Genomic DNA, 26,825 nt, shown 5'->3' on the forward strand with positions numbered 1-26,825 from the left:
TGGCACCAGGGATGGGAGAGCGGACAGCTACAAAATAAGACGGCAGGCAGATAACCAAGCAACACACACAGCTGCTATCTTCTCATTTAAGACAGTGCACTGCCTTCCAGACTGCTGCCATGCTCACAATCACTCAGCGGCTTTCACCTGCGTGGTCTTTGAATATCTTCGATATGACGACCGGGACTCCGTGCTCCACGCCGCCCTGCAAGACAGGAAGCAGGAGCGCAGTTAAGATCAGCGCGGGGACCTTCATGGAAAAGTGCGTCGAGGAACATCCAGTGCGCTCATACCTTTATGCTCAGGCCCAAGCCGCCCACGGGCTGTCTGCGAAGCGTAACAGTTCTGTGCTTTAAGAAATTTAGAAAACAAACCCAGTTTAAGTTAAAATGCACAATCAGAAAGTGAATGCAAAATGTATATATAACTTCTTAATTAAAACTTTAGTGACTGTTTATACTTCCAAAGGGACGTTGCTTAATTACTACAGTGATGGCACCACTTCAAATCTCCGATCTGCAGTATTACACGGAAATAAAGATACTGGTAAGAACAGACCCTATTAGGTGCATTCTTTACACAAAATTCCTGCAAAGCTGGGGTCATCTTATCCCCGTTTTGTCCGAGGAAGTGAGGCCCCTGAGGGAAATACCGGCCCTGGTTCCCCAGGTAACAGACGGTGAGGCTGCACACACTCGGCTCTGTTTCTAAAATCTGTCTTTCCACTAATCCCAAAACGGGCTCCCTTTGCACCACGCTTCTCTGTACAGTTCAGTCGCTTTTAGTCCACTGGTTAAGTAATCATGTTAGCTCATGGACGATCGATTATCTCACGTCCTGACCTTGTTTAAAGGTGTCGCTGTTGATGAGAAGCCAAGATCCACGCTGCCCCTGTGGTCTGACGGGCTGGTCAGGGTCTCCATCTCTTACATGCTCAATCATGTGACGTATTTTATTTTGGTCTCAACTGACTATTTGATAGTTGTGAAGCTGAGAGGGCATGAGTAGGGCAGCCTGGGGTTAGATGAAGGGGTGTAGGAAGTGTGTTTACCTCCAAAAGGTACTATCGGAATAAAACAGGGACATGCGTTGCTGTGATTATTAAGGGAAAACGTAAGCGCTTTTAGACTCAATGACTCTAAAGCCTGTGTGTTTGCAAAGCAACAGCAGAGAGCGAGTCAGGGGTCCGGGAAGAGCCGGGGGTCCTGCCCAAGCCTGGGGGGCCCTGCCCGAGCCTGGGGCCCGCTCACCACCAGTGAGAAGAGACGCGGAAACTGTAGAGCCACTTGTAATCTTATTACAAGTTTTTATTTGTATTGTTTTATTTATATTTATCATATTATTTTTATTTATTATTTTAGTATTTAAAATCCACTTGTAATTTAATTCTCAGGAGTGGATACATTATAAGCTTAAAGTAAAGAAACCAAAAATTAGCAAATAAAACTATTTTAAAGTGTATACGTGGAACACATTTTATAATTCTGAGCTCTTTCGCACATGTAACATTTTGAACTGATGAAATACTTATATAATCATACATGGAAAAAGAGCTATAATTCGGGACTTTGGCATCAGAAGAATCGTTTTGCCTTTTCCCTGGTCCTGGGCTGGACTCCCAGTGAGACACTGGAGACCAGCAGGTGACACTCGTGTGACAGGGACACCAGGTGACATCGAGACCACGTTCCAGGAATACTCCTGTCACCTACACAGAGGCAAAGCACAGCCGACACGGTGGGCGGAGGGGGGAACTCTGGGTCCAGCTGTGCCCAAAGTGGGCACAAGGAAGTTCCCATGTGTGACGTAGTCACACTGATGCTTCCAAGGGAAACTTCCTGAGCATCAGAAGATGAGAAAGTTGGATTACCAACCAGGAATCTCTACGGTATTTCTCAAAACATTCGATAATGTTTTTCATTTTAGCCATTAATACAAGCATTTGAACCTCACTGAGGGCAAATATTGGTGAAAATATATTTTGAGAAGGAGTAAGTTGGTTTCTGCCTCAACTGACCTCACCAAAAAAATGCCCTTTCCAATCCATCATTTTATTCATGTTATCGATCTTGGGCAGACAATGTAAAGCAAATGTCAGGAAATGGCCACAACTGTGGCAAAGTGTGTGAATGCACACCAGCAATCTGTTCTCATATGCCTAACTGGTGAGGAAAGGAAATTATGTCATAAAGCTCTTCAGTGTGTGTTTAAGAGAACTCAGAGCCTACCGCTGCTTATTCCGGCCAAGCCAGAACACTGCTTATTCAAATATTCGCTCTATGCAACCTGCTGAGATGTCCTTTCTGCGCACACGTGGTCCCGGCATCTAAAGCTCGGCAAAGCTGAGTTTCTTCACGCTTCTGAGTTTCCTACACAGGAAGTTGCTGTGAACCGAACTGTGTCCCCCAGATCCCTATGCTGAAGCCCTACCCACCTGCTGACTGTATCTGGAGATCGGGCCTTTCAGAGGCTTAACCTAAGGTTAAATGAGGCCACGGAGGGGCTGGTCCTACAGGAAGAGCAAGCGCCCCCCGAGCCCTCTCTACACACAAAGGACAAGGCAAGAGGACAGACGTCTGGCAGAGGGCATCCAGAAACCTGGCGAGAGCCTGGCCCGCCCCTTGACCTTGGGCTTCTGGCCTCCAGACAGTGAGAAAAAGGAACGTCTGTTGTTCAAGCTCCACCCCCACCCCCACCCCCGTCTACCCCCTCGTCTGCGGTATGTTGTCAGGGCGGCCTGAATTGACAAGACAGAGGCCAAGCAAGAGAATCATGGGAAGGAATGTTGCAAACCATCGAGTTTCATAAAAACACCGGGATGTTGAGTCTCTTCTATGAAAAGTTGTTCTTCCTTATCTTTTAAAACCCCCTCAGTCAAGCATCACAGAATCTAATATTTTAAAGTTGGGAGAAGAGGCTCAGCTAATCCATGCTCTCTTCAATGAAGATTACATAAGTACCGATATTAAGGTTCTAAAAGAGTTGAACAGTATCACATACAAGCACCTTATTTTTCAAAACACAATTTGTAAAAATTAGTGGATGGTGAAAACTAAATAGGAAACAAAAGTTCTGCAGCTTTTAACTGAAACCTTTTACAGCACAGCCCAAAGTCACTCTTCCTTCTGTGTCCTGACACTCACGACCTCACAGCCAAGCCAGGGCTCATCCTTTTGACTTAAGGTCCGGCGTAGAATGCTCCATCGTGGTTCTGTCAGCGATCCAGACAGAATTAATGTTATCAAAGGCATCTTCTAATTAAACCAAACGGTCATTCTTCAGTTAGTTTACTCAGTACACACTCTGCAGGATCAACTGCCCAAAAGATCGGGAACCAGATATGACCCAACGAGAGGCTCAGTTATAAGAGGACACAGTGTGGGAGGGGCCTCCGCTCCCTTCAGACGCGTCTTCCCTGTAATCCGGGCTCTTCCGCCAGCCCGAGGGTCCGGAGTACAAGCAGACTGACTGATGTGACCTCTGGAGGATGAGCTGTGGAACCTAAATAACCATCCAACCGATTCTCTTCAGCTCAGTCCCGCACTTCTTTCTTCACCAACGTAAGAAGTAAGGTCCTTCAGCAAATATTCTTTTGCACTTTATCATATAATCCCCAGCTATGTTTGATGGTCATTCACGTCTGCATCCTGGAGCTGCCATCACCGTAGCAAGACTCCGCTGCGCCCATGTTATCTTCTGCCTGTAAACATTTTGAGACAATTCTTACCTATTATAGGAGAAAGCGACTTGGGGATACTGAAAGTTGGATTCCCTACTCTGTCTTGCTCTAGAATACTGATCTTCCAGGTACTGCTGCAGCATATGTACGATCTGGCCACACGTTTTTACTCAGGCATTTAAAGTGCGGACTTACCACTAACTTCAAATTTGTCACAGCTGTTAACAGTTGTTCAGTGTGACTGTTGCGGTCTCCAGAAAGATGGGTTTCAGACAGCAGTTAAAATAAAAGTTGCCTTTGCGGGACTGTGCCAGCCGGCCAGATACCCTCTCCCCAGCCTGGGCTTTCTTCACTCAAGAACCTCCCATTAGTGGAGGACTCCAAGTGCGGCCTCTGCACCCCTCCCCGGGGGGCTCCCACCTGCACCCCATCGGGACCACCTGAGCCACACCTACTGCTCAAGGAGGAAAGGAGAGAGCAGGTGGGAAAACAGTGACAGAGGCATGAGCCTGAGTTTCCATGACATAATTGAAGGGCCTGAAAGAGCAACTTTTAAAATTAGCAACTTAGGGAAAGAATTTTCTGAAGTATTTTATTTCTCACACACACACACAAATACTTTTTTAAAAATTATTTTTTTTTCCAGAAAATAAAGTGTTACTGGACTTTGATGTTGAGGAGGGTTTCAGAGGAGGGGTGTCAGGGGCCTCCGTCCACAGGGCTGGGATGCTCCAGGGAGCAAACACCTGGAAGGTGTCTTTCAGGACAGGGCCGTGGCCTCTCTCCACTCTTTTTAAACCGTCCACTCAAGCGAAATTCCCTCAATCTGTGAAGAGTCTGGATTTGCCACTTGAAATAAGTAAATTATTCCTCCATGGATTGTGGTATTTCAAAACAATGATAGTTATTTGAAAACTCTCGTGCATATTTGTTCAATTCGGTAACAGACTCAAATCCGCCTTAGGAGGACTTGAAAATCAATATACCAGACTCGGAGTTTCCAAAAATGTACCACAATCCCTAGAATTTAAAAATACCGAAACCCCCTACAGTAGTCCGGCCTCGGGAGGAGTTGCCAGACACTACGTGTGATCTTTCAGGCCTGACCACGGCAGTGACGGGGGAGCGGCCCTCCACACCCCGGACCCGCGCACCGACGGCGCCCTGAGGCCGGGCTCCTACACGACCGCGACTCCGCACGCCCTGCCCCGCACGTCCGCGGGGGCCCTTCGTCTGAGGCCTCGGCCAGGCCTTGCTGCGGCGGAGGGAGTCCTGGAGATGCTCCACCCGGGCTGGGCCAGCACCCAGGACCCTCCCACCCCAAACACCCCCGGGACCCATGAAACACAGGAACTTTCTGCTCAGAGCTCCGGTGGGCAGGGACCCTCCCAGAGCCACCCGGCATCGGAAGCCATGGGGGGCGCCGCCCCCACCCCCGCCGCCAGCTCTGCCTGCGCGATCACAGCAAGTGATAAAGGCTCAGCCTTCACTGTCCGCCCGTTGCCCTGACTGGTATTCTGAGCCCTGGCATCCGGTTGGCCAGCTCCTCTGAGCTCGGCTGGTTGCTATTCGCACGAAGCTGAGCGGCAGCTGAGCAGACGTTGCACGATCACCTTCCTGTTCATCCCTCAAAACCTCAACAAAGAGAGTTCACCGCACCGGGGTCAAAGGTGGGCTCTGAAAGAATGCGTGCGCTACTGGGAAGTAAGTTACCTGAGGCCAAAATATTGGCTGAATTTAAAACACAGACTCTTCTTGGGGGCTTGAACCCAAACAAGAATGTGCAGGACAGGCATCAGTCAGCTCTGGGTTATTCACAGCGGAGTCTGCAGTCACCACAGGGATGAAGTAACCATCCACAGGTACCACGTCGCCATAGCATCACGGGTGAGTTTAAATAGCACGGTATTTGCAAGTGAAGGAACAATGTCATTCCACTCGTATACATTTGAAAAGCACCACTTGGCTGTGGAAAGTCCACGTAAAGTAAGAATGAAAATTTAAATGGAACAGTGTATACGAGTATCAGTATAGCGGGGCTTCAGAGGTATCTGCACATTTCATTTCTTTAAAACAAGTGGAGAGATTTAAAGCAAATATGTTGGTATATGGTAAATATGGATGATAATTACATGGGGTTTCTGCATATTACTTTTCAACTTTTTCTATGTTGAAAAATTACATAATTAAAGGAAAGAATAATAAAAATGTTTAGTAGATTACGCAAAATACATTGCTATTATGATTTTAGTTATTCAAAGTTTCATTGAATGACATTTTTGCGTTTCATTTCCTTACACAGTGGCTGTGTGCACACAAACACAGACAAACATGTATAAATTATTATTTTACCCTTCAACTAAGTCGCGGTATAAACCTTTATAACGAATTCGCCCCATCTATTCCGTAGTTCAAGGTTTCACATTTTTAAAGCCAGAACCGCCCTACTGTGGTGAAATGGACTACGTGGCGAATCGTCAGCGTTTTAATGAGCAAATGCACAGCACTGAGGGCCAGGGCCCGGGAGAATCCCACAAGTCAGGAGTCAGCCACTGTCCTGGCGGCAGGAGGGAATTCCTGGCTACTGGCTGACACCTGCACTTCGGTGCTTGTCCGGAAGCCTCTTGGGAGAGGTTGCCCACCCTCCTCCTGAGGGCGCGACTTTGGCAGCGCTGGTTAAACTCCGTGGCTCCCCCCCCTCACCCGGGAGGGCTCACTTCTCAGGATGGACCTGCACTCTCCAGGGCTCCTTCTGTGTCTTGGATCTGTTTCCACACAAGGGCACCCTCTCTCACCACCCAGCCCTCAGCTATGGAAAGGATTCTTCTGGAAATGACCCTCCCGAGCAAAAAGGCGGCCTTTCCACGACACACAGATTTCAAACAGGAACGAATCGCTAACGCCAGCACGTGCAGAGGGCTAGTCAGTGATTTCCATGAGCAGGATTGCTTCCAACTAAAAGTAAGTCAGTCAATCACAAGAATATATATATAGAGAGAGATTTCCTCTGGGACAAAACAGTACTAATAATGAGTGAATCATTCATATTAACTTTTTCATACAGGCCCACCCCAAAGATCGTATATAATTCTTCAACTAGTGGGTTAATCATTGAAAAATGAAAGCTCAGAAGGTGGTTTTGTCTTTGGTATCCTAGTTTATAGGAACGATCGCCAATCCTTCTTATGTGGTGTTTCACTTTGCAAGTAGGAGTATCTGCCCGGCATCGATGAACTGGCTGGAGCAATGGCCTAGGGGTCCAGTGACCTGCATCTCACAGACCTAACTGGGGCTCGCTCCTCCCCGGCAGGATAATGCAGGAACCTTCTGGACCAGGAACTCACTAAGACCCAGGAGGCAGCACTTAGAGACCCAGAGCCAGTTTACAGTGTGAATATACACGTAGAAACCAATTTTCAGAAACTAAAAGAAAATGGATTTTCAGCTGAGGTCCTGGAAAAATGGAAAAAATTAAACTAATGAATGTTTGTCAGTAAACAGATATCAAGAACAGGGAAATATATAAAGCTGAGGAAATGTATCCAGTGAGTTCAGAGGAGTGTTTTGTTACTAGGTCACTGGTACTTTGGCTGAATGACAAAACGCCTGATGGGAAATCAATAATTACTAGTGTAAGAAAATACAATACTGTAATAAAGATTAAATTCAAAGAAAGAAATTAAATTCAATTAATTCAATTCAAATTAAAGAATTCAAAAAAAAATTTAATTAAATACTAAAACAGATAGAGGTGGTACCTACTCCTGATTTATGGACCCAAAGAATAGGAAGCCAAAGGGGACTACAGAAAGGGTATCAGTTTAAGTGGATAAAAGTAGTAATAAGGCATTTATTGTACAACAAAAAGCAATTATCGAATTGTGTGTATTGTGCACCATGTACAGAAGTTTTCAGAAATGGCCACTACTTTGGCAGTGTCATGAGAACAAATTCATCTGTCTCAGAAAGTTTAGTCCAAGTTTAGTTCTTTAATCAATACACTAAATACACCAAAATAGCAATTTGCTGATACTCTTCACAGGATCTGTTACGTAAGCCATAAACCTAATTTTTGAAAATGCTTTTAACAGGCTCCGTGGACCATCGGGATGTACTGGACAATCTGCAGACGCCTCTCGCGGGCTCAGGACCACGTGGCCACCAATCAGTGCATCACCTGCGCTCAGCGATCCTCACGAACGTGATCGGAAGTGCATCTACTTCTGCTCAAACGCCACTTGCCCACACAGATGCAAAGATGCAAGTGGGAAACCAAGGAGGGAGCAAGCCAGCTCCTGGGTGGGAGGGTGCACACAGCCCCAGAGAGCGGCAGGGCCAGCTCACAGACATCTGCAAACGCCCACGTGTCCACAGCACAGGGGCCACGACCCAATGTGTGTCCACAGGGGACAAGCGAGTGGAAGGCCGTGAGGTCAGGTCAGGGCCAGCGTACACAGTGCCTGGAACACAGAGCAAAACGTTTCCGGGCCCGATTCTGATTTCTACAATCAGTTCGCAGGTTCGTGATATTAGCCAGACAGACCCATGAAGAAGACGGAACACCGACAGGACACACATGCTTCCGGAAAGAGACCAGAGCAGACACCTCCAGCTCTGTGCGAGGCCCCTGATCGCAAACCAGAGGAGCAGGGGACAGAAAAGGAGAGCAGGCCTCCGCCTCTCGGAATCTGTTGGGGTCCCAGACCCCAGATCCAGGTCCTTCACCAACTAGGGACTCGTGGGGCGTCTGGTCCCGGCTCCCCTCCCCCCATCTTCTTCCTGCGTCTCCACGCGTCCACCCACCAGCTCCCTCGCTGCCCGCGGGGCCTCCACACCACTCATCTATGTGTTCCAGCTCTTGATGTTTCATTCCGGAGATTTCTTCAGATCTACTTCACAGCTTGGACGCTTCGTTTCTTATTTAACTGATACGTTGAAATTCCGATTTCACTGACCATTTGTGGCTGGTCTCGCATTGGCTGGCTCCCTTTTTACAACCCTCCTTCCTTTGTCCAACTGTTAGAACCTCCCGTTTAGTCTTCATCTGTAATGAACGTGCACCTTGCATGCAACGCACCTGACCCTCTCAGAACCCCAAGTCTCCACAGGCCCATCTCTGCGTCTCTGGTTCACGGTGGTTTTCCTCCCTGTGGCTTCATCCCCGCAGGTCCCCGTGAACCTGGAGCTGGGAGTCGTCTCAGACCTGAAAGTGTGTTCCTCCAGAAGGGACCTGCATCTTCCTTCCGCGTGGACCTGGGGACCCGCACACCTGACACCACCTCGAACTTCGTTTTCAGCTTGAGGTTCTTCATGCCACATGGGACGTGTAAACTCCAGCACCAGACCCAAGTGAGCGGAGGTCGGGTAGGGGTCCTCAGGGGACAATTGTCTGGTTTTGGCCCTCTTCCTTCTGAAGCCAATCCCAGCCAGGCAAGAACTCTTACTGCCCCTTCTGTGGGAAGGACTTGGTTTCCAAGTTCACACTCTAAGCCTGTGACCTGGTGGGGCTTAGGAGAGTCCAGTCTGTCCCCTCCTCTGGCTCTGGCCCAGGCTGCCTCCTGATGTCCACTCTGACGGCCGTACCCAGCTCGCGTGGGGTGGCAAACCCAGTCCAGCTCACACTGTGTGAACGGCCGCCCAGCATTTTCAGGGTTCAATGATGCCTGTGCTTCCCTGGGCTGTCTGCACTGCTCTGCGTTATCCTGAGAATTTACCAGGCAGCATCCCTGGACTACATGTTAGCAGAGGAGTAGCTAAGATGCTGCCTAATTCTGTAATTAACTTTGTGAACTCAGACCAACAACTTCCTCTTCCTGAATCTTAATTTCCCAAACAGTAAAATGAGGGTATGGAACTCTCCAGAATACCTTCCAACCATAAATGTGCCATGACTTAAAGGGCCAAGTACAACACAGAGATCTTCTAAATTTTTTTCTTTATATGTAACTCCCTCACTATACTCAAACCACAAATGTAAACTTACAGTTTAGAAAAATAAAATATGTCAAAAATAAAGCAATCTAGACAGAAACTCGGAAATGTGAGAACAAGCCAGCTCTTTCATAGTGCAAAGCACACACTCTCTTTAGGAGATAATTAGAAAACCCGGAGATTCTAAGCATTCAAAGTGCCATGGTGATCTGAACGGATAGGAATATAAATGAAATATGGAGTCACCGATTCTAAAGTCTGATAATGAATCAGCAGATTTGAGAATCTATTGGTTTTTATTAAAGAATAAATTGAGTTTCCTCTCCCTCTTTCCTGATAAGAGTAACATCCATTCTTAACTGATATCATGCTTATTTTCTCAGCAGTTTCAAGAAAACAAAATACAAGTCTACTCCTTAATCCTGACTTCTCAAACAATCAAGAATATAAGCGCAGGGGCTTCCCTGGTGGCGCAGTGGTTGAGAATCTGCCTGCCAATGCAGGGGACACGGGTTCGAGCCCTGGTCTGGGAAGATCCCACATGCTGCGGAGCAACTAGGCCCGTGAGCCACAACTACTGAGCCTGCGCGTCTGGAGCCTGTGCTCCGCAACAAGAGAGGCCGCGATAGTGAGAGGCCCGTGCACTGCGATGAAGAGTGGCCCCCGCTTGCCGCAACTAGAGAAAGCCCTCATACAGACACGAAGACCCAACACAGCCCAAAATAAATAATTAATTAAAAAAAAAAAAAGAATATAAGTGCAACCCGAGGTGTAAAGTTCTTAGGTTTTGAGACAACCAAATTCCCTCCAGGCTCACATTCTGAGTAAGTGTTGGATAACAAAGTGTTGATTTTGAAGCAAGCATATACCTCCCACTGAGAATAGAGCTTGAAATGTAAGAATTGACCATCAGTATTATTTTCTATTAAGAAAACTGATCTTGAAAATCAAAGCACCGGTGCGAGCCGTCCACGCAACAGTGAAGTGCCTGTTCTAAGGCACTAACTGGGCCTTGGGGTCCCAGTGACAAGCCAGGTACTGCTTGACTTTACCATCCGTACATGTGTGTTGCACTGAATCTGATGATACATTTTTCATCTCCTGGGATCCCAGGGACTCAAGGTTTGGCGAGATGTAAAATTCACACTCATTTCTTCTGCTGATCAGCTGAGGAATCATCATTATTACATCTTCCTTTCCTGCTCCTCAGAATATTTTCAATGGAAAATAACCGTTCTCCACCAGGTTCTCTGGTGGAGGTTAACGTGGAAACAGTCAACGATATGAATATAAGAGAATCGCTATGGTCCGACCCCCTTAGAGGTGTCCTGATTCTGTACCAACAGCCGTGGCCTGTGTTAAGAGTCGTCTTTCTCATTCTCCAAACACACGATAAACTCCCATGTCCAGGTTAGCTTTATTTTTATAATCATCTGAAGAACACAGGGTTTCAACTGTTCCTCAGAGTAATGGGACTGAACCCAGTGTGATTCTGTATCTGGGGTAGAGTAGACATTCTGATCTCAGTAGCTGAGTATGTTCTTCTAGGTACAAAAATGTCCTCAGAATCTCCCTCCCAATTATCCAGCCCAGATAGGCATGTTTGCTCAAGGAGATGCTCCCTCCTTTCCTACAAAGGAGGGCTTCCTAAGGAATCAGCAGAGACCGGTAGGGATGGAGCTGGCAGAGACCGGGAACAAATCCACGTGACCCACCCTCTAACTTAGAGCAGGGAGTTCGAATATCGAGCTTTAGGCGCCAATAAATCACTTGAAATTGTAAACATAAATTTATAGGTCTGAACACTCACCCATTTTTCTTATGAAGGAGCCGATAATTTTCATCAAGAACATAACCTTGGGCAGAGAATCCAACGCTGAATTCTAAAAAGTGTAATTTATTTTTCCTGGACAATACAGCACAGAAACATTACCTGCTTTTACTGTAACTTGTCTGCGATTTTCTGTAGGGTACAAATTCACTATTAAGAAGGGTGACACTTAAGTGTTTACAAAACGCCCCTGCTTCCCCCTCTCCCCACCATCCCCCGTCCCCTGTGGTATTTAAAACACGTGGAGGGAAATTAGCACAGGGAAGGTCAGTGAGGGGGCCAGAGAAGGTGAGCACAAGACTGCTCTATCTGTTCTAGAGAGATCAGACTGGGGGCCAGCAGGAGTCTTAGCAAGAGCTGGTGCTGGGGTGGGGCTCTGCAGGGCGCACCGGGGGCTCTGGAGGTCGGGATGCAGGATCCGGGCCTGAGGTTCCAGGGAGGAGTCCTGGGAAGGACGGTGTCCTCTCTCTCGCCCTCCTCGTGTGGCTCCACCATACTGGACACAAAGGGGTGCCCTCGATCAAGGCCGGCGGCCAGAATGGGTGCAGCAGGCGGGCGACGGGGCGTGGAGGGTGGCCTTGGGCTCCAGGACAGAAGGAAGAGGATGCCATCCAGGTGGAGACATGAGTGCTGAGGGTCATAAAGTGCTGTGTGTGTGTGGACACAGAGGCAAGGTCACCTGACGTCAGGGAACCTGATGAGGACACGTTGACTGCAGGACTGCGGATGGACCTATTTATGTCATCTCCAACATAAAGGTCGTGAGGACCCAGAAACCCACACAAATAAGGGTCTCCAGAGCCTCCAGAAGAGCCAGCCGTGACCTGGGGATGGAAGAGCTTCAGGGATCTTCCAAAAATACACGGAGGGAACCTCCTTTCCTCTACATGGTTTCCTGCTCATCATTTTCATAGCTAATGGGAAGGTCTATTCAAAGGAAAGAGTAATGACTGATGTTGATAATTTCTCTATATAATCATATATGCGGATATGTAACACAAAATGCACATGTATATCCACAGCCATTTAAGTCCACTGGAAGGAAAATAGGAAATTTCAAGTATAATATATTGTATACATATATACATCATTGGCAACAGTCCCAAGTTAAACTTGGAGATAAAACTTGCAAAAGCATTTTTCCCTCATCTTTATTCAATATTCTAACACATCTAATACATAAGTTTCTTACCCTTTAGAAAATTTCACTTGTAATTGACTGAAGCTGAGAAGGACCAAGCTTTACGTGAAAATCCCTACTTGTATCCACAGAGGCAGGGACCAGGCAGGGACCAGGCTGATACTGAAAAACACCTGCTGTATCTTTCATTGCCTGTCGTTCTAAATGGGAACCCTCAAGTTACTATTCTTTCAGGAATCAGATTATCTGTCAAGTTATGTCTTTCTAGTTTCCAATGAGAATATGTCCAATCTCATGCTGTGGTGTCTGGGGATATTTTTAATATAAAGCTGCTCAAGGAAAATACATTAATGAAGAAATTAAGAAAGTCAGGGAGAGTGTAAACAATACAAACTTGAAAAGATGCTTTGCTTTGCAATAATGGGGACATTTAGATACGGCTGAGGACCTTGTCAGGCCACGTCCTGCAGGACCACTCTTAGGGGGCTTTCGTCCGGGGAGACCTCTGGGCTGATCTACGAGACACGCTCTGAGACAAACCCCTGGGGCCTGCAGACGCAGAAGCACTTACATTTGCACTGTGATTGCTGCCACTAACACAGATGACATCTTGTTTTTGAATTGTCAGTACCTCTTTCGTTAGCTTCAGGCGAATGTCATAGGCGTGTCCAGACCCTTCATCGTGCAACAAGGCAGTCCCGGTTTTAGTCTGAAACAAAACAGAGACGAAGAGGGTGTGAGGACGGGAGAGCACGGACCCTGACAAAACACGCCTGCCCCTGTTCACAACCTCCTGAAACACGCCTGTGTATTTATCATATACCCATGCATCTGACTAGGATTTGATTAACTTAGCACAAGATAATGGAATTTTTTATATTTCTTCCTGAATAGTTTTTATAGGATTTGTATAAAACATGTTTTTAGCAGGTGAAGAACGATGAGTCAGAAAGGCACCTTCGGATAAATTAGAAGAAGTCACCTCGTCCGCGTGAAGTCATCGACCCACCCCCGACTGAGCGGCGCCCGGTCACACAGGTGGGCACGGGTCCCGGGCGAGCATTCGGACGGCCCTCCTGTCCCTCTTGTGCCTGCACAGGGCTCCGGCCAACATGGCCTCAGACACAGCCCTGCAGCCAGGAGCGGAGGAGGAGGGGCGAGATGCGGGGGAAGGCCGCAGGGGTCGGGTCCTCAGGCCAGGACCAGATGGCCCCAGGGCTCACTGGAGTGAGGGTGCGACCAGGTGCGGCCTCTCCCCCTGCCGTCCAAGCAGGCACACATGCACACACGCACACGTAACACGCAAAGGCACGCAGCATACGTGTCAGTGCTGTGATTGCTCAGGGCAGGACGATGAGGTTTGGCTCACACAGACAAGCCCTCAGTTGTGAACTTAGGAACCCTGAACTCAAAGTAAAACCAAAGGCTGATTAAAAAAAAAAAAAAAGACTAAGAGGCAGTGTCTGCAAGGAGGCGTTTTATTCCTACTGCGGGGTCAGAGGTCATCATGCATCCTTTTATAAAACAAGCTTTAATCCAGCAGGACGTGGCGTCTCTGTGGGAACAGGAGGTTCGCCGGCTCCCGAGTCACGGATGCGCCCACGAACACGCTTGTGGGGTTGACCGCACGGAACAGCCGTTCCCTGGGGGCCTTGGCCACGTGGAGTCGGTGGGGACACTCAGGAGAGGACCCGGGGTGGCTGCTGGCGGGGCCAGGGCTGGAGGGAGCCAGCACCCAAGGGAACCCGAGACCAGGGCAGCCCCGCAGGGAGAGGGCTGATCCTTGCGTGTCGTTCAGAGGGAGAACCGTTTCGGGTTCACATCAAAGAGGCGCAACTTCGACCCATTTCTATCGATGTGTAAAGCACACGCTCACGTACAGTGTTCACTTCCAGCTAATTCATCACCGACCGACCCACGTTTCTCCCAGTCTGTTGTCTTGGGGACGAACCCCCCTCCACCCGGCCCACGAGAACGCAGGTCAGAGGCCAAAGGAAGGGTGGCAGAGCTTTAACAAGTTAAACACAGTATTTAAACTGTGTTAGACATTTAAAGAGTCAGCTACTGAAAGCAAAGGGATTCAGTGGCGAACTAAGTCGAGTCATCTGTTGCCTTAAGGTGCCATCTGACCCCGTGACGCTGCCCGAAGTAAAGCCAACTGCTGCTCAAACTGTTGAAAAATAAAGTCAGGAACATGACCAAACTGGAGAGCATTCAGCATTCCACTCAAAATCACAATCTTCTTCTCATCACTTTCTTCTAGAAAATCACTCCTCTTCTGTCAAATGATGAGTGCGCCAGAGATGAAGATCCCCGTAATATAAACATAACAGCCCCCTTCCCGGGATCCCAGCACCACCGTCCTCAGGGGACCCGCCCAGAGGCGCAGAGGCAGGAACAGCCGAGCCAGGTTCTTCCCTCACACCAGACGCGGTCAGCAGGTCCCCGCTTTACAGAACTGAACACACTGTCTTGGAAACACATTTCTCGGAAATAAAACAACTTCTTTAAACTACATGTTGGTCTTTGCCATTCAAAAGCCAAAAAAATTAAGAACAAAACTATACCCAAAAGCAAAAACGTTAAGAACAAACCTAAACTCCCCTCAAATGCAGAACAAAACGAACACCTGCCGTGCGGGGCCCCCGCCTCAGTGAGTGGTGAGCCCTCGCTGTGTCCTTGTCCCGCGGCGGCCCCCGTGCCCCGCCCTCCTCACCCGCACGGTGAGTCCAGACGCCCATCCCGCAGCCTCTGCCTACGAAACGTCCAGAGCCCACGCTGCGCTCAGTACCTGGGCTGCCGCCCTCCCCACTGCAGCCCTGCCCGACCCAGGCTGACCCTGTCAGACCACCGTCCACACAGGCCACCCATCCTCTGGACACGGCCTCCCAGAAGCGCAGGGCCGCTCGCTGCCTGAAGAGTCTCTCCCTCTGGCCCGGGTCCTCGTCCCAGCCCGGTGGTGGCCCCCAGCCTGGCCCAGGATCTGGTCCTCGGCTCCTGCGTCCCCTGGTCCCTCCGAGTCCCACGCGGCCCCTCTCGTCACCTGTAAGTCTTGGCTGAGACGGGCCTTGTGGACAGACCTCCCCACCACCCACAGGGCCCTAACCCCTGCCCCCTGCTTCGTCTTCTCCCTTCAGCCCACAGGACTGTGGGCCTCGTGCCGGAGCCAGGCATCCCAGCCTCACTGCCGGGTTCCCAGCTCTCACAGCAGAAGCCATCGGCCAGGGGCACAGGGGATGCTCTGTAAACAAGTGAAGTAGGAAGGCCACCCTCTTCCCACAAATGAATCTTCACATCCACGCAATTCCAATAACAATCCATGAAGACGACTGTGAAATTTACCAGGATAATACTAAAGTTACATTTTGTGAAATAAGACTGGTGCTGTGGGAAGATAATTGATCCATAAAACATTAAGCCCACCACATATTGTGGTGGTAAACGGTCGGATGCAAGAGGCAAAGGAAGGCTCCAGAAAGTTTAATTACATCATTGGAAATAGTTCATAATATATTTTGCTTTTGTAGCCTCACCACATGGCTTGCGGGATCTTAGTTCCCCGACCAGGGATTGAACCCAGGCCCTCGGCAGCGGAAGTGCTGCATCCGAACCACCGGACCGCCACGGAATTCCCCAAAATATCCTAAGACTATTGCTTAGTGATTTCGATTATTATAAACATGGTTCTCATACCTTATTTCAGAAACACTCCCAGAGAGATCAACCCTTGTAAAAACATAGAAAAACAAAAGTTCTTGAAGAAAATATTAGCGTGTGTGTGGAAAAACTACCAGGTTAGCTTAACTCAAAAGCCAGAAATTCTTGAGAAAAAGATTCATGGAATTCACTACATGGAAATATAAAATTTTGTATGACAAGAACTCCATATACAAAAATATATGCATATAGTAGACACGAGGTTAACAGGAAGAGTCTTACAACCGAAGACGGACAAGTGAACATCCTATAAAAACTGAGTCAAAGACATGAAAAGGAATTCGCAAAAGAAGGAATAAAATGAACAATACATTTGAAAAGAGATGCCAGCTCACCAGTAACCCAAAGACTCACAGTTACTCAACAATGATTTATGATTTTTCTTTTTTTTTTTTGCGGTACGCGGGCCTCTCACTGCTGTGGCCTCTCCCGTTGCAGAGCACAGGCTCCGGACGCACAGGCTCAGCGGCCATGGCTCACGGGCCCAGCCGCTCCACAGCATGTGGGATTTTCCCGGACCGGGGCACGAACCCGTGTCCCCTGCATCGGCAGGCGGACTCCCAACCACTGCGCCACCAGGGAAGCCCTGATTTATGATTTTTAAACTATTTGATAGGCAAACATTTAAAAAGAACAGCAGTACTTAGTGTGGACGGGACCTGGAGGAACAGCTGGCCCACGTGTGGCTGGTGCAGGCGCCACCTGCCTCCTGGAAAGGGTCCGGGAATAACGAGGGCGTCTGTCATGCCTGATCTGGAATCAGGTGTCTCTGCCTCCAGGAATCCACCCACAGGCGCAGCCAGGCAGCCGCCCTGGGAGTTATGCGAACCACTGTTCCCCACTCTCTTCACGGTTAGAGTGTGTTACCCTTTAATGTGACACTAAGCGTGAGCCTAACAGACTTAACACACCTGACGTACTTAGAATATCAGTTCTGTATCTCTTGGCAAGGAAAGTGTCCACAGATATCAATTCTTGAAGAGCAAAAGAGCACGCAGCACCTAAGATATAAAAAATTAAGTTTGTACATAAATATAAATGTAAAGAAATGCATGGAGAAAATTTAGAATGACAGAATTTCAAAAAACAAATACTAGCAAACAGAATCCAACAGCACATTAAAAGGATCATACACCATGATCAAGTTGGGTTTATCCCAGGGATGCAAGGATTCTTCAACATACACAAATCAATCAATGTGATACACCATTTTAACAAGTTGAAGGATAAAAACCATATGATCATCTCAATAGATGCAGAGAAAGCTTGCGACAAAGTCAACACCCATTTATGATAAAAACTCTCCAGAAAGTAGGCATAGAGGGAACTTACCTCAACATAATAAAGGCCATATATGACAAACCCACAGCCAACATCATTCTCAATGCTGAAAAACTGAAACCATTTCCACTAAGATCAGGAACAAGACAAGGTTGCCCACTCTCACCACTATTATTCAACATACTTTTGTAAGTTTTAGCTACAGCAATCAGAGAAGAAGAAGAAATAAAAGGAATCCAAATCGGAAAAGAAGTAAAACCGTCACTGTTTGCAGATGACATGATACTATACTATGTGATACTATCCTACATGATACTATAGAGACTCCTAAAGATGCTATCAGAAAACTACTAGAGCTAATCAATGAATTTGGTAAAGTTGCAGGATACAAAATTAATGCACAGAAATCTCTTGCACTCCTATACACTAGCGATGAAAAATCTAAAAGAAAAATTAAGGAAACACTCCCATTTACCACTGCAACAAAAAGAATAAAGTACCTAGGAATAAACCTACCTAAGAAGACAAAAGACTTGTATGCAGAAAACTATAAGACACTGATGAAAGAAATTAAAGACAATACAAACAGGTGGAGAGGTATACCATGTTCTTGAATTGGAAGAATCAACATTATGAAAATGACTATACTACCCAAAGCAATCTACAGATTCAATGCAACTCCTATCAAACTACCACTGGCATTTTTCACAGACCTAGAACAAAAAATTTCACAAGTTGTATGGAAACACAAAAGACCCCGAATAGCCAAAGCAATCTTGAGAAAGAAAAATGGAGCTGGAGGAATCAGACACCCTGACTTCAGACTATACTACAAAGCTACAGTAATCAACACAGTATGGTACTGGCACAAAAACAGAAATATAGATCAATGGAACAGGATAGAAAGCCCAGAGATAAACCCACGCACATATGCTCACCTTATCTTTGATAAAGGAGGCAAAACAGTCTCTTCAATAAGTGGTGCTGGGAAAACTGGACAGCTACATGTAAAAGAATGAAATTAGAACACTCCCTAACACCATACAGAAAAATAAACTCAAAATAGATTAAAGACCTAAATGTAAGGCTGGACACTATCAAACTCTTAGAGGAAAACATAGGCAGAACACTCTGTGACATAAATCACAGCAAGATCCTTTTTGACCCATCTCCTAGAGAAATGGAAATAAAACAAAAATAAACAAATGGGACCTAATGAAACTTCAAAGCTTTTGCACAGCAAAGGAAACCATAAACAAGACAAAAAGACAACCCTCAGAATGGGAGAAAATATTTGCAAATGAAGCAACTGACAAAGGATTACTCTCCAAAATTTATAAGCAGCTCATACAGCTCAATATCAAAAAAACAAACAACCCAATCCAAAATTGGGCAGAAGATGGGCTTCCCTGGTGGCGCAGTGGTTGGGAGTCCGCCTGCTGATGCAGGGGACGTGGGTTCATGCCCCAGTCCGGGAGGATCCCACATGCCGTGGAGTGGCTGGGCCTGTGAGCCATGGCCGCTGAGCCTGCGCGTCCGGAGCCTGTGCTCCGCAACGGGAGAGGCCACAACAGTGAGAGGCCCGCGTACCGCAAAAAAAAACAAAAACAAAAAAAACCCAAAAAAACCCGAACAAAACAAAGAAACAAAATGGGCAGAAGACCTAAATAGACATTTCTCCAAAGAAGATACACAGATTGCCAACAAACACATGAAAGGATCCTCAACATCACTAATCATTAGAGAAATGCAAATCAAAGCTACACTGAGGTATCACCTCACACCGGTCAGAATGTCCATCATCAAAAAATCTACAAACGATAAATGCTGGAGAGGGTGTGGAGAAAAGAGAACCCTCTTGCACTGTTGATGGGAACGTAAACTGATACAGTCACTATGCAAAACAGTATGGAGGTTCCTTAAAAGACTAAAAACAGAACTACCATATGACCCAGCCATCTCACTACCGGGCATATACCCTGAGAAAACCATAATTCAAAAAGAGTCATGTACCACAACGTTCATTGCAGCTCTATTTACAATAGCCAGGACATGGAAGCAACCTAAGTGTCCACTGACAGATGAATGGATAAAGAAGACGTGGCACATATACACAATGGAATATTACTCAACCATAAAAAGAAATGAAATTGAGTTATTTGTAGTGAGGTGGATGGACCTAGAGTCTGTCACACAGAGTGAAGTAACTCAGAAAGAGAAAAACAAATACCGTATGCTAACACATATATATGAAATGTAAAAAAAAAAATGGATCTGAAGAACCTAGGGGCAGGACAGGAATAAAGATGCAGACGTAGAGAATGGACTTGAGGACATGGGGAGGGGGAAGGGTTAGCTGGGACAAAGTGAGAGAGTAGCATGGACATATATACACTACCAAACGTAAAACAGATAGCTAGTGGGAAGCAGCCGCATAGCACAGGGAGATCAGCTCGGTGCTCTGTGACCACTTAGAGGGGCGGGATAGGGAAGGTGGGAGGGAGATGCAAAAGGGAGGGGATATGGGGATATATGTATATGTACAGCTGATTCACTTTGTTATACAGCAGAAACTAATACACCATTGTAAAGCAATTATACTCCAATAAAGATGTTAAAAAACAAAGGAGAAAGAAAGAAACAAACAAAAAACCAACATTTTATGTAAACGTCCACAATTCTCATATACATATATGCATCACCTATTATGGATGGTTTAATCTGGCCACTCTTACACTCGCTGCTAAAATGGCTTGCCCTTCATATGAGTGGAGGTGGCAAGAAGCAGTCTGCTCGCTAATTTTAAAAAAATCATAAAAACTAAACTTAACTATTTTATAGCTTTTTAATTTACTTATACAACCAAGAACACCCCTCTCAAATCACTCCGTGATGTATGTGTTAGGAGTGTGGCAAAGCTGAAGGTTTCCAGGAGAACCACACAAAACAGAAGCCTGTTCTGTAACAGAACACGGTGGACAACCTCTCACCCACCAGATGCTCATGGCTATTCTACCAAAGAGCATTGTACACACGTAGTCTTAATGCATTTTCCTTGTTTATTCAGAAATAAGCATATTTTCTTCACTGAATTGTTGACAAATGAATTAAAGAATGAATATCAAGTGCAAAAATAAAGACAAAGAGCTATGAAAACACACGGAGGAGGGAGACAGTCTATCTGTATCCCTTAGCAGTTTATTCACGGCGAGAAAGACAGGGATGGATTTTTAATTTAGTCCAGTTTTTAGCAATACATACCTAAGGGCATTATAAGTAGTACTTTGTTATAAAGAATTCTAAACTTCTAATATTGTCTCTTTGATCTTGGTTTACTGGGTCTAACGAATATGAAAGATCATACAAAATATTCCCTGAAAGGCTGTAGACATTCTATACACGGTACAACTGAAACTGTGAGGTTTATGTACTTTTGAGCAATTACTTTTGCAATATGTAAAAAATGAAAAGATCCTGTACAGAAGTGCAGTGATGTCACAGAAAAAGCATCAGAGGACATAAAAATTAATTCCAGTTCTGTCACATGCTGGCCATACACATTTGGACCATCCACCTTCCTCCTCTGAGCCGCCGTTTCCTGATGGGTAAAATTAGATCATTCCAACTTCCCTGGGTGATAGAATGAGTCAATGAGACACTACCTGTGAAAGTTTCTAGTAGCCTGTCTCAAACCAGCAGAAGATGAATGCAATCCAGGGGTTTTCCTGGTAGGTTATCTTTTCACACTATTTACATATCAGTAAAAATGAAGCCACTTTCGGTACCAGAAAGAAAAAGTCGACTTTGTTAGTCCTGCAGCACTTCACACAAAACGAAAGGATAAAGGCATCAACGGGCAGACAGCCAGGAAGAGCCATCACGCCAGGAAAATCTACAGCCAAGATTTTAGAAAGAAAAGGGGGGAAAGAGGGGTGGGATGAACTGGGAGACTGGGATTGACATGTATACACTAATATGGATAAAATAGATAACTAATGAGAACCTGCTGTATAGCACAGGGAACTCCACTTCGCTGTACAGAAGAAACTAACACAAAATTGTGAAACAACTATACCCCAATTAAATAAAAAACAAATGTCCCCAAAGAGTTCAGATACGGAGGGAAAAAATGACAATCAGGCAATATTCCACTAAAAAGACATCAAAACAACTACTGCTTGCCTCTTAGGGGTAAAGAAAAACAGGACCTTAATGCATTCATTTTATACCAACCAACAGAAAAGAAAGCTTTACACTGGAAAAACAGGTAATATTCTGCCCACAAAAGCAAGAGTTTGAAGTTTAAAAAGACACAAACGACATCCCTAGGAAAGCTGTGTCACGTGCTGAGACTTGCTGTGGAGGACGCCCCAGGCAGCTCACCACCATGAGGTGATGTCCTCACCACCGGAGCAGTGCCTCGGACAGGCGGGGCTTAGCTTACAAATGCACACACACAAGCTACATCTGTAGCTTTAATCGGAAACGCTCACCTGACCTATTTTTCTTGGCTACGTGACCTTCTGTAAGTTATCACTCCTCTCTGGCCATCAGTTTTGGCATCTATATTGGGAGATAAGTGAACCCTTATGGTCCATTCTGCATGTAACATGTGATTCCATGATTATTTTATTCATTTTGATTTAAAAGGACATTATCTTTGACCCACATGGCAATGCAACAATGAATTAAATAAGATACATACATAAAAGTGATTCAAAGACTTCAAAGTACAATAAAAATTAAAGGGATACACTGTCAACATTGCTTCTGTTAGGACATTCTTGCTGAAGCTAGACTTTTAATTTAAGCAGTACCTGTTATAATAATTATTTAAGTTCTGCTAAATCAGGATTTGAGCTGCTTTAAATTCACACTGCACTTACTCTTGAAAAATGTTTCCTAAGAAAGTTGTAATGTAAAATTGTAGGGGTGTGTTTGGCATTTTATATATACAGTAACCTTTAAATTTTGTAGGGATGTTTATAGGTTAAAGGCAGTTAACCAAAAAAGAAATGTCAGGAGAAAAAAAAAAAACCCATCAAAGCTGGTGAGGACACAGTGCTTTAGAGCTTACAATGTGCTGTTTTCACAGGTGTTATCTCCTGTGGCAGCCCCAGGCTGAACAGCAGGTATGCGGGGCCCCTTTTGCAGATGAGACCCCCATAAACGACCCTTCCCACAGGTAAGGCACATGGAAGCATCGCTCATCTGAGATGGACCAAGCTCTGCCTGCCTCACACCTGCCACCAGGAAGCTGGATATCTCTCTAGCCAACAACCTCCTCCTCCTTCATCCAGAAAAGTGGGGCAGAGAGATGAGAGCTTGCTTGGGTACCACATCCCCAGAGCCAGCACCTGCCACACCCATCCGCCCTCCCATGGTGGCCACAGTGGTATCAGTCTCCTCCAGGGGCCTGGGTCGTGGTGCTCTCCCAGACTCAGGGTGCCCTCCAGGACGAGCCTACACTCACATTCCCACTTTCATAATCGGTGGCCAGGACTTTGATGGGAATATAGTTCATTTTCACAGACAGGTCAGACAATTTTAGGATGTAAACTAGAAGACAAAGATTTTTCCACTTACATAAACTTACATAAAAAACTCTAAACATATAAAAAGACACTCAGGCTATTTGAATGTCCATCGCATACATTTGGGTACATCTGTCCGTGTTCAGCATGTGAAAAAGTAACAGTCTTGTCACAGGATGGGCCTTTATGTCATGACTTATTTGTTAAGGTATTTAGCATTTTATGAAATACTGAATATAAGTTCAAACACAGATATGTTTTTTATGATCAACTACAACGAGCCCTTTCCACCTTAAAGCTTCTACAGAACACTCCTCATCAAAATTATAAAACAATGTAATGCACTGATAAACGTGTTATGGATATTACAACGTCTGTCTTTTAAAATGCACATTTTGGTTCAGAAGCTTCATTCTAAACAGCCCCAAGGAAAACCCCTGCCGTTTCCAGTGAAGGCAGTGGCCTTGCAGATTCAGTGGTAAACAGCTGGCTCTCAAGCTACATGATCTTAATGCCTGGAAAGCGAATGTCTTGTTTAATTACTATGAATGCTGTAGTAGGTCACAAGCTAATTCCACATGATCCACTACCGTCATCCACGTGCAGCTCCGAATGTACAAATAAAATCAAGTCTCCATGTCATGCCTTCCACCAGTACTGTCAGCAGAAGAATTTAAAGTAAGTGGTGCGTGTTTTTAAGCAAATGCCAAAACGGTTTTTGTTATGAACACTGGCGCTGAAACCTGGTAGTATGTCAGTGTACAGAAAATAACAAAACAGAAAATGGCTGTGAAAATCAGAACATCTAATTGCCATTGTCTTTAGTGTGTTTCTGATTTTTACAGCATTTTATCACTAACACTATAGACTAAGCACATAAGGAACAATCATGCCGTGATGGATCCAGGACTAGCAATTACAATAATCACCTTAATCACTCACCTGGCTGCAACACCTTGGATGTGGAAAGCATGTTAATTCCGTCGTGTTCCTAGGGCCTGTTGAGTGTGTAGAATAGGAAGGGCACTCAGAGAGTAGAGGAATGTTTTATTCTTTGTCTACTTACATGTAAACTCAACTTGCAGGAAAACTATTGTTAAAAACAAGGCCAATCTAGTGAGTTCCAGGCTCCCTGCAGAGTGCGGACACCTGGTGCCCAACAGCTCCTGAAAACGTGACCCTGGGAGTGGCCCTCCGCTGGAACCAAGGTGACCTCTCAGCAGAAGCAGGATGAGCTGGGTTTGTCAAGCCACCTCCCCACCCGCGAGGACAGACCTATTCAGAGGTCATCAGGCCCCGTGTGCATGCCCTCCCCCTGCTGAAGCTTCACCCCCAGCCCCGTCGTCCTCAGAGGAGCTGGACCTAAGTCTGAGTAGACCCTTTTCTCTCATTCTGTGTCTCTCTCAATGTGATCCCTGTAAACAGCGCAAAGTGGGGTCTTGTCAAGTTTCCAGCTTTTTAAATGAACCCTCAGACTTCGCCCTGGAGGTGACTGTCCACATGGTCTGACTTATTTCCACCATGTTTGGTCTTGTTTTCTGTTTGGGCATCCGTTCTCCATCCCTCTGGTTCCTTCTTTCCTGCCATCTTTGGATGAATTTTAAGTATGTGCTAGTTTTCCATTTCGTCAATTTAAAAAAAAAAAAACTGTTTTAACCATATAGCTTTGTTCTATTTTTAAGTGTTTCTCTGGATATGGAAACATACATCTTCCTGTATCACCATCTACCACCAAGCAGCATCGCTCCGTGAACAGTGTAAGAATGTAATCCCTCCGACTCCCTCCTGTCCTTCCTGGTCTCCCATGGGTCACTTCCATGTCACAGACCCCAAAATACATCATTTTATCTATGTACTATTTTAATTTATATTTTTGTTTCATTCTGGTTACACAAAGACATTATGAAATAATACATAAATGTGTAATTATATATCTAAATACTAAATACTAAATACTAAATACTAAATACTAAAATGAACATTTTTTATATCACTCCATTCTAATGATCAAATTCAAGAAATTTAATGATTCAAGAAATTTATCACTGACACTGACGGAGGTTCTGAGGTTTGACCCAGCTTGAAAGATAGCAAAGTAACCTGCTGGGATTTCACGGATGCTGGTGGAAGACAGGAGACGCACTTCTCTCACTGGTTAGCAGTGTAAGTCAGCAAATGCACGGTCTGCGTGAGGTCCTGGATTATGTCTTATAACGTGAGGTCCCTGTGACAGCACTTACAGTCTGGTGTACTTGGCACCTACACAGGCTAGACAGTCAGGAAGCGAAACAAACATTTTTTTAATGAAATAAAAATGAAAGGGATCAAGAAGAAGAAAAAACAGCTCATCTTGGCGGTATTATTTTTTTAACTTCGAAAATGCCTAATTTTTATCACGTGTATTTCAGGTGAACTTTTATTGAATAGAAATGAGTTATTATATGATTCAGTTTTACCCTGTTTGTCTTCCTAATTTAGTTTCTTCAACTGAAAATGTACCTTCTAAGAAAATCCATAAAATACATCAATTCAACCTCAGATAACATAAGAAATGTGATATTATTGCCTACTTGTTTGTATAGAAGATTTATTCATTGCTACGGGGGTCATTAATGCTGCTTTGTTCTTGAGGATTTATGGAAACACATCACCTCTACAAAATCCCTCATGAAATCAACAACCAGGACCCAGCAGGCCCCAGCAGGGCTCACACAGGCTCACATCCAGACAGGCTCGTCAGCATCACCACCCACTGCAGGCTGCACCTCAGGTCCTGCTGGAAGGACCAGTGGAAACTGCAGTGGGGGCTGAGGTTTGCTCCCAGGATCCTTCAGCTCATCAAAGTGATGTCTGTACACAAAACCCCAGCCCTCTACTTATAACAGAGAGTCAGAGCATTAAAAACTCGGATCCCAGAAGAATTAAACATTTCCATGGCATCAGGAGGGCTGCCCTCCAAACACCTTCGAGGAGGTTACTCATAGTAGAGAAGCTGCAGAGGGCACAGACCCGGGTCAGCCTCCAGGAGACGGTGGTTCCCAGGGGGGCCAGCAGCAAGGCTGGGGCCGGAGGTGCTGCCCTCAGGACCACAGGCTCCAGGGAGCACCTCCTCATCCTGCGTGGTCCCCGCATCTGACCACAAGGTCAGCACCAGAGGGTCAGGCACCACATCTGTCCACATCACTGGCCTCACAGTAGGGGCCCAGAGTGTCAGGGAGGTGGGCGTGCACTGCCCACTGCCGCCTGTGAGTGAGGGTGCAGCACTTATACCCCAGGCAGGCGTCACTAAAGGAGACGTAGGGGCCACCGGCTCCACTCCCCCTCAGAACCGCCAGCAGCAACACACACAGACGAGCCCTCTCCCTCTGCGATGAAATAAAGAAATGGCACAGCTAAAGATCACAACACAGGATGCACTTTCTCAAAATACTGTGAAACTGAGCAAAAAAAGAGGAAAGATTCTGACAGCTGACCTAGAATTCCTCAGACTTGGAACGCTGTTTCTCTGAATATAAGCACACATTCCTGAAGGGTAATCTGATGATCTGGGGCTTGCAGGCCAACAAAGTGTGGGTTAAACCCCTGTAAGGATGAGCTTCAGTGCAGTGCCGGAGAGCAAGAGGGGGCATGGGGATGTGGACAACTGGAGGGGGGATGGGGAGGGGGCGGGGGACGGGAGCGCGGAGGGCGGGGGAGGGGCGGGGGGGGGGG

General features: G+C 46.1%; 1 protein-coding gene across 1 annotated transcript in view; it reads right to left on the minus strand.

The window, feature by feature from the left end:
- SNTG2 (syntrophin gamma 2) overlaps window positions 1–26,825 on the minus strand; it is a 150,764-nt gene that overhangs the window by 115,169 nt on the left and 8,770 nt on the right. Inside the window, exons 2-6 of the mRNA XM_029231640.1 lie at window positions 26,093–26,246; window positions 14,174–14,300; window positions 13,154–13,291; window positions 294–350; window positions 148–205 (exon numbers count right to left, since the gene is read on the minus strand). Of these exons, the coding sequence (XP_029087473.1) occupies window positions 148–205; window positions 294–350; window positions 13,154–13,291; window positions 14,174–14,300; window positions 26,093–26,246 (534 nt within the window). The remainder of the gene's footprint in view (window positions 1–147; window positions 206–293; window positions 351–13,153; window positions 13,292–14,173; window positions 14,301–26,092; window positions 26,247–26,825) is intronic.

This window comes from Monodon monoceros, unplaced genomic scaffold, assembly GCF_005190385.1.
Source record: "Monodon monoceros isolate NGI ecotype Baffin Bay Population unplaced genomic scaffold, NGI_Narwhal_1 Super_Scaffold_19, whole genome shotgun sequence".
NCBI lineage: Eukaryota > Metazoa > Chordata > Mammalia > Artiodactyla > Monodontidae > Monodon > Monodon monoceros.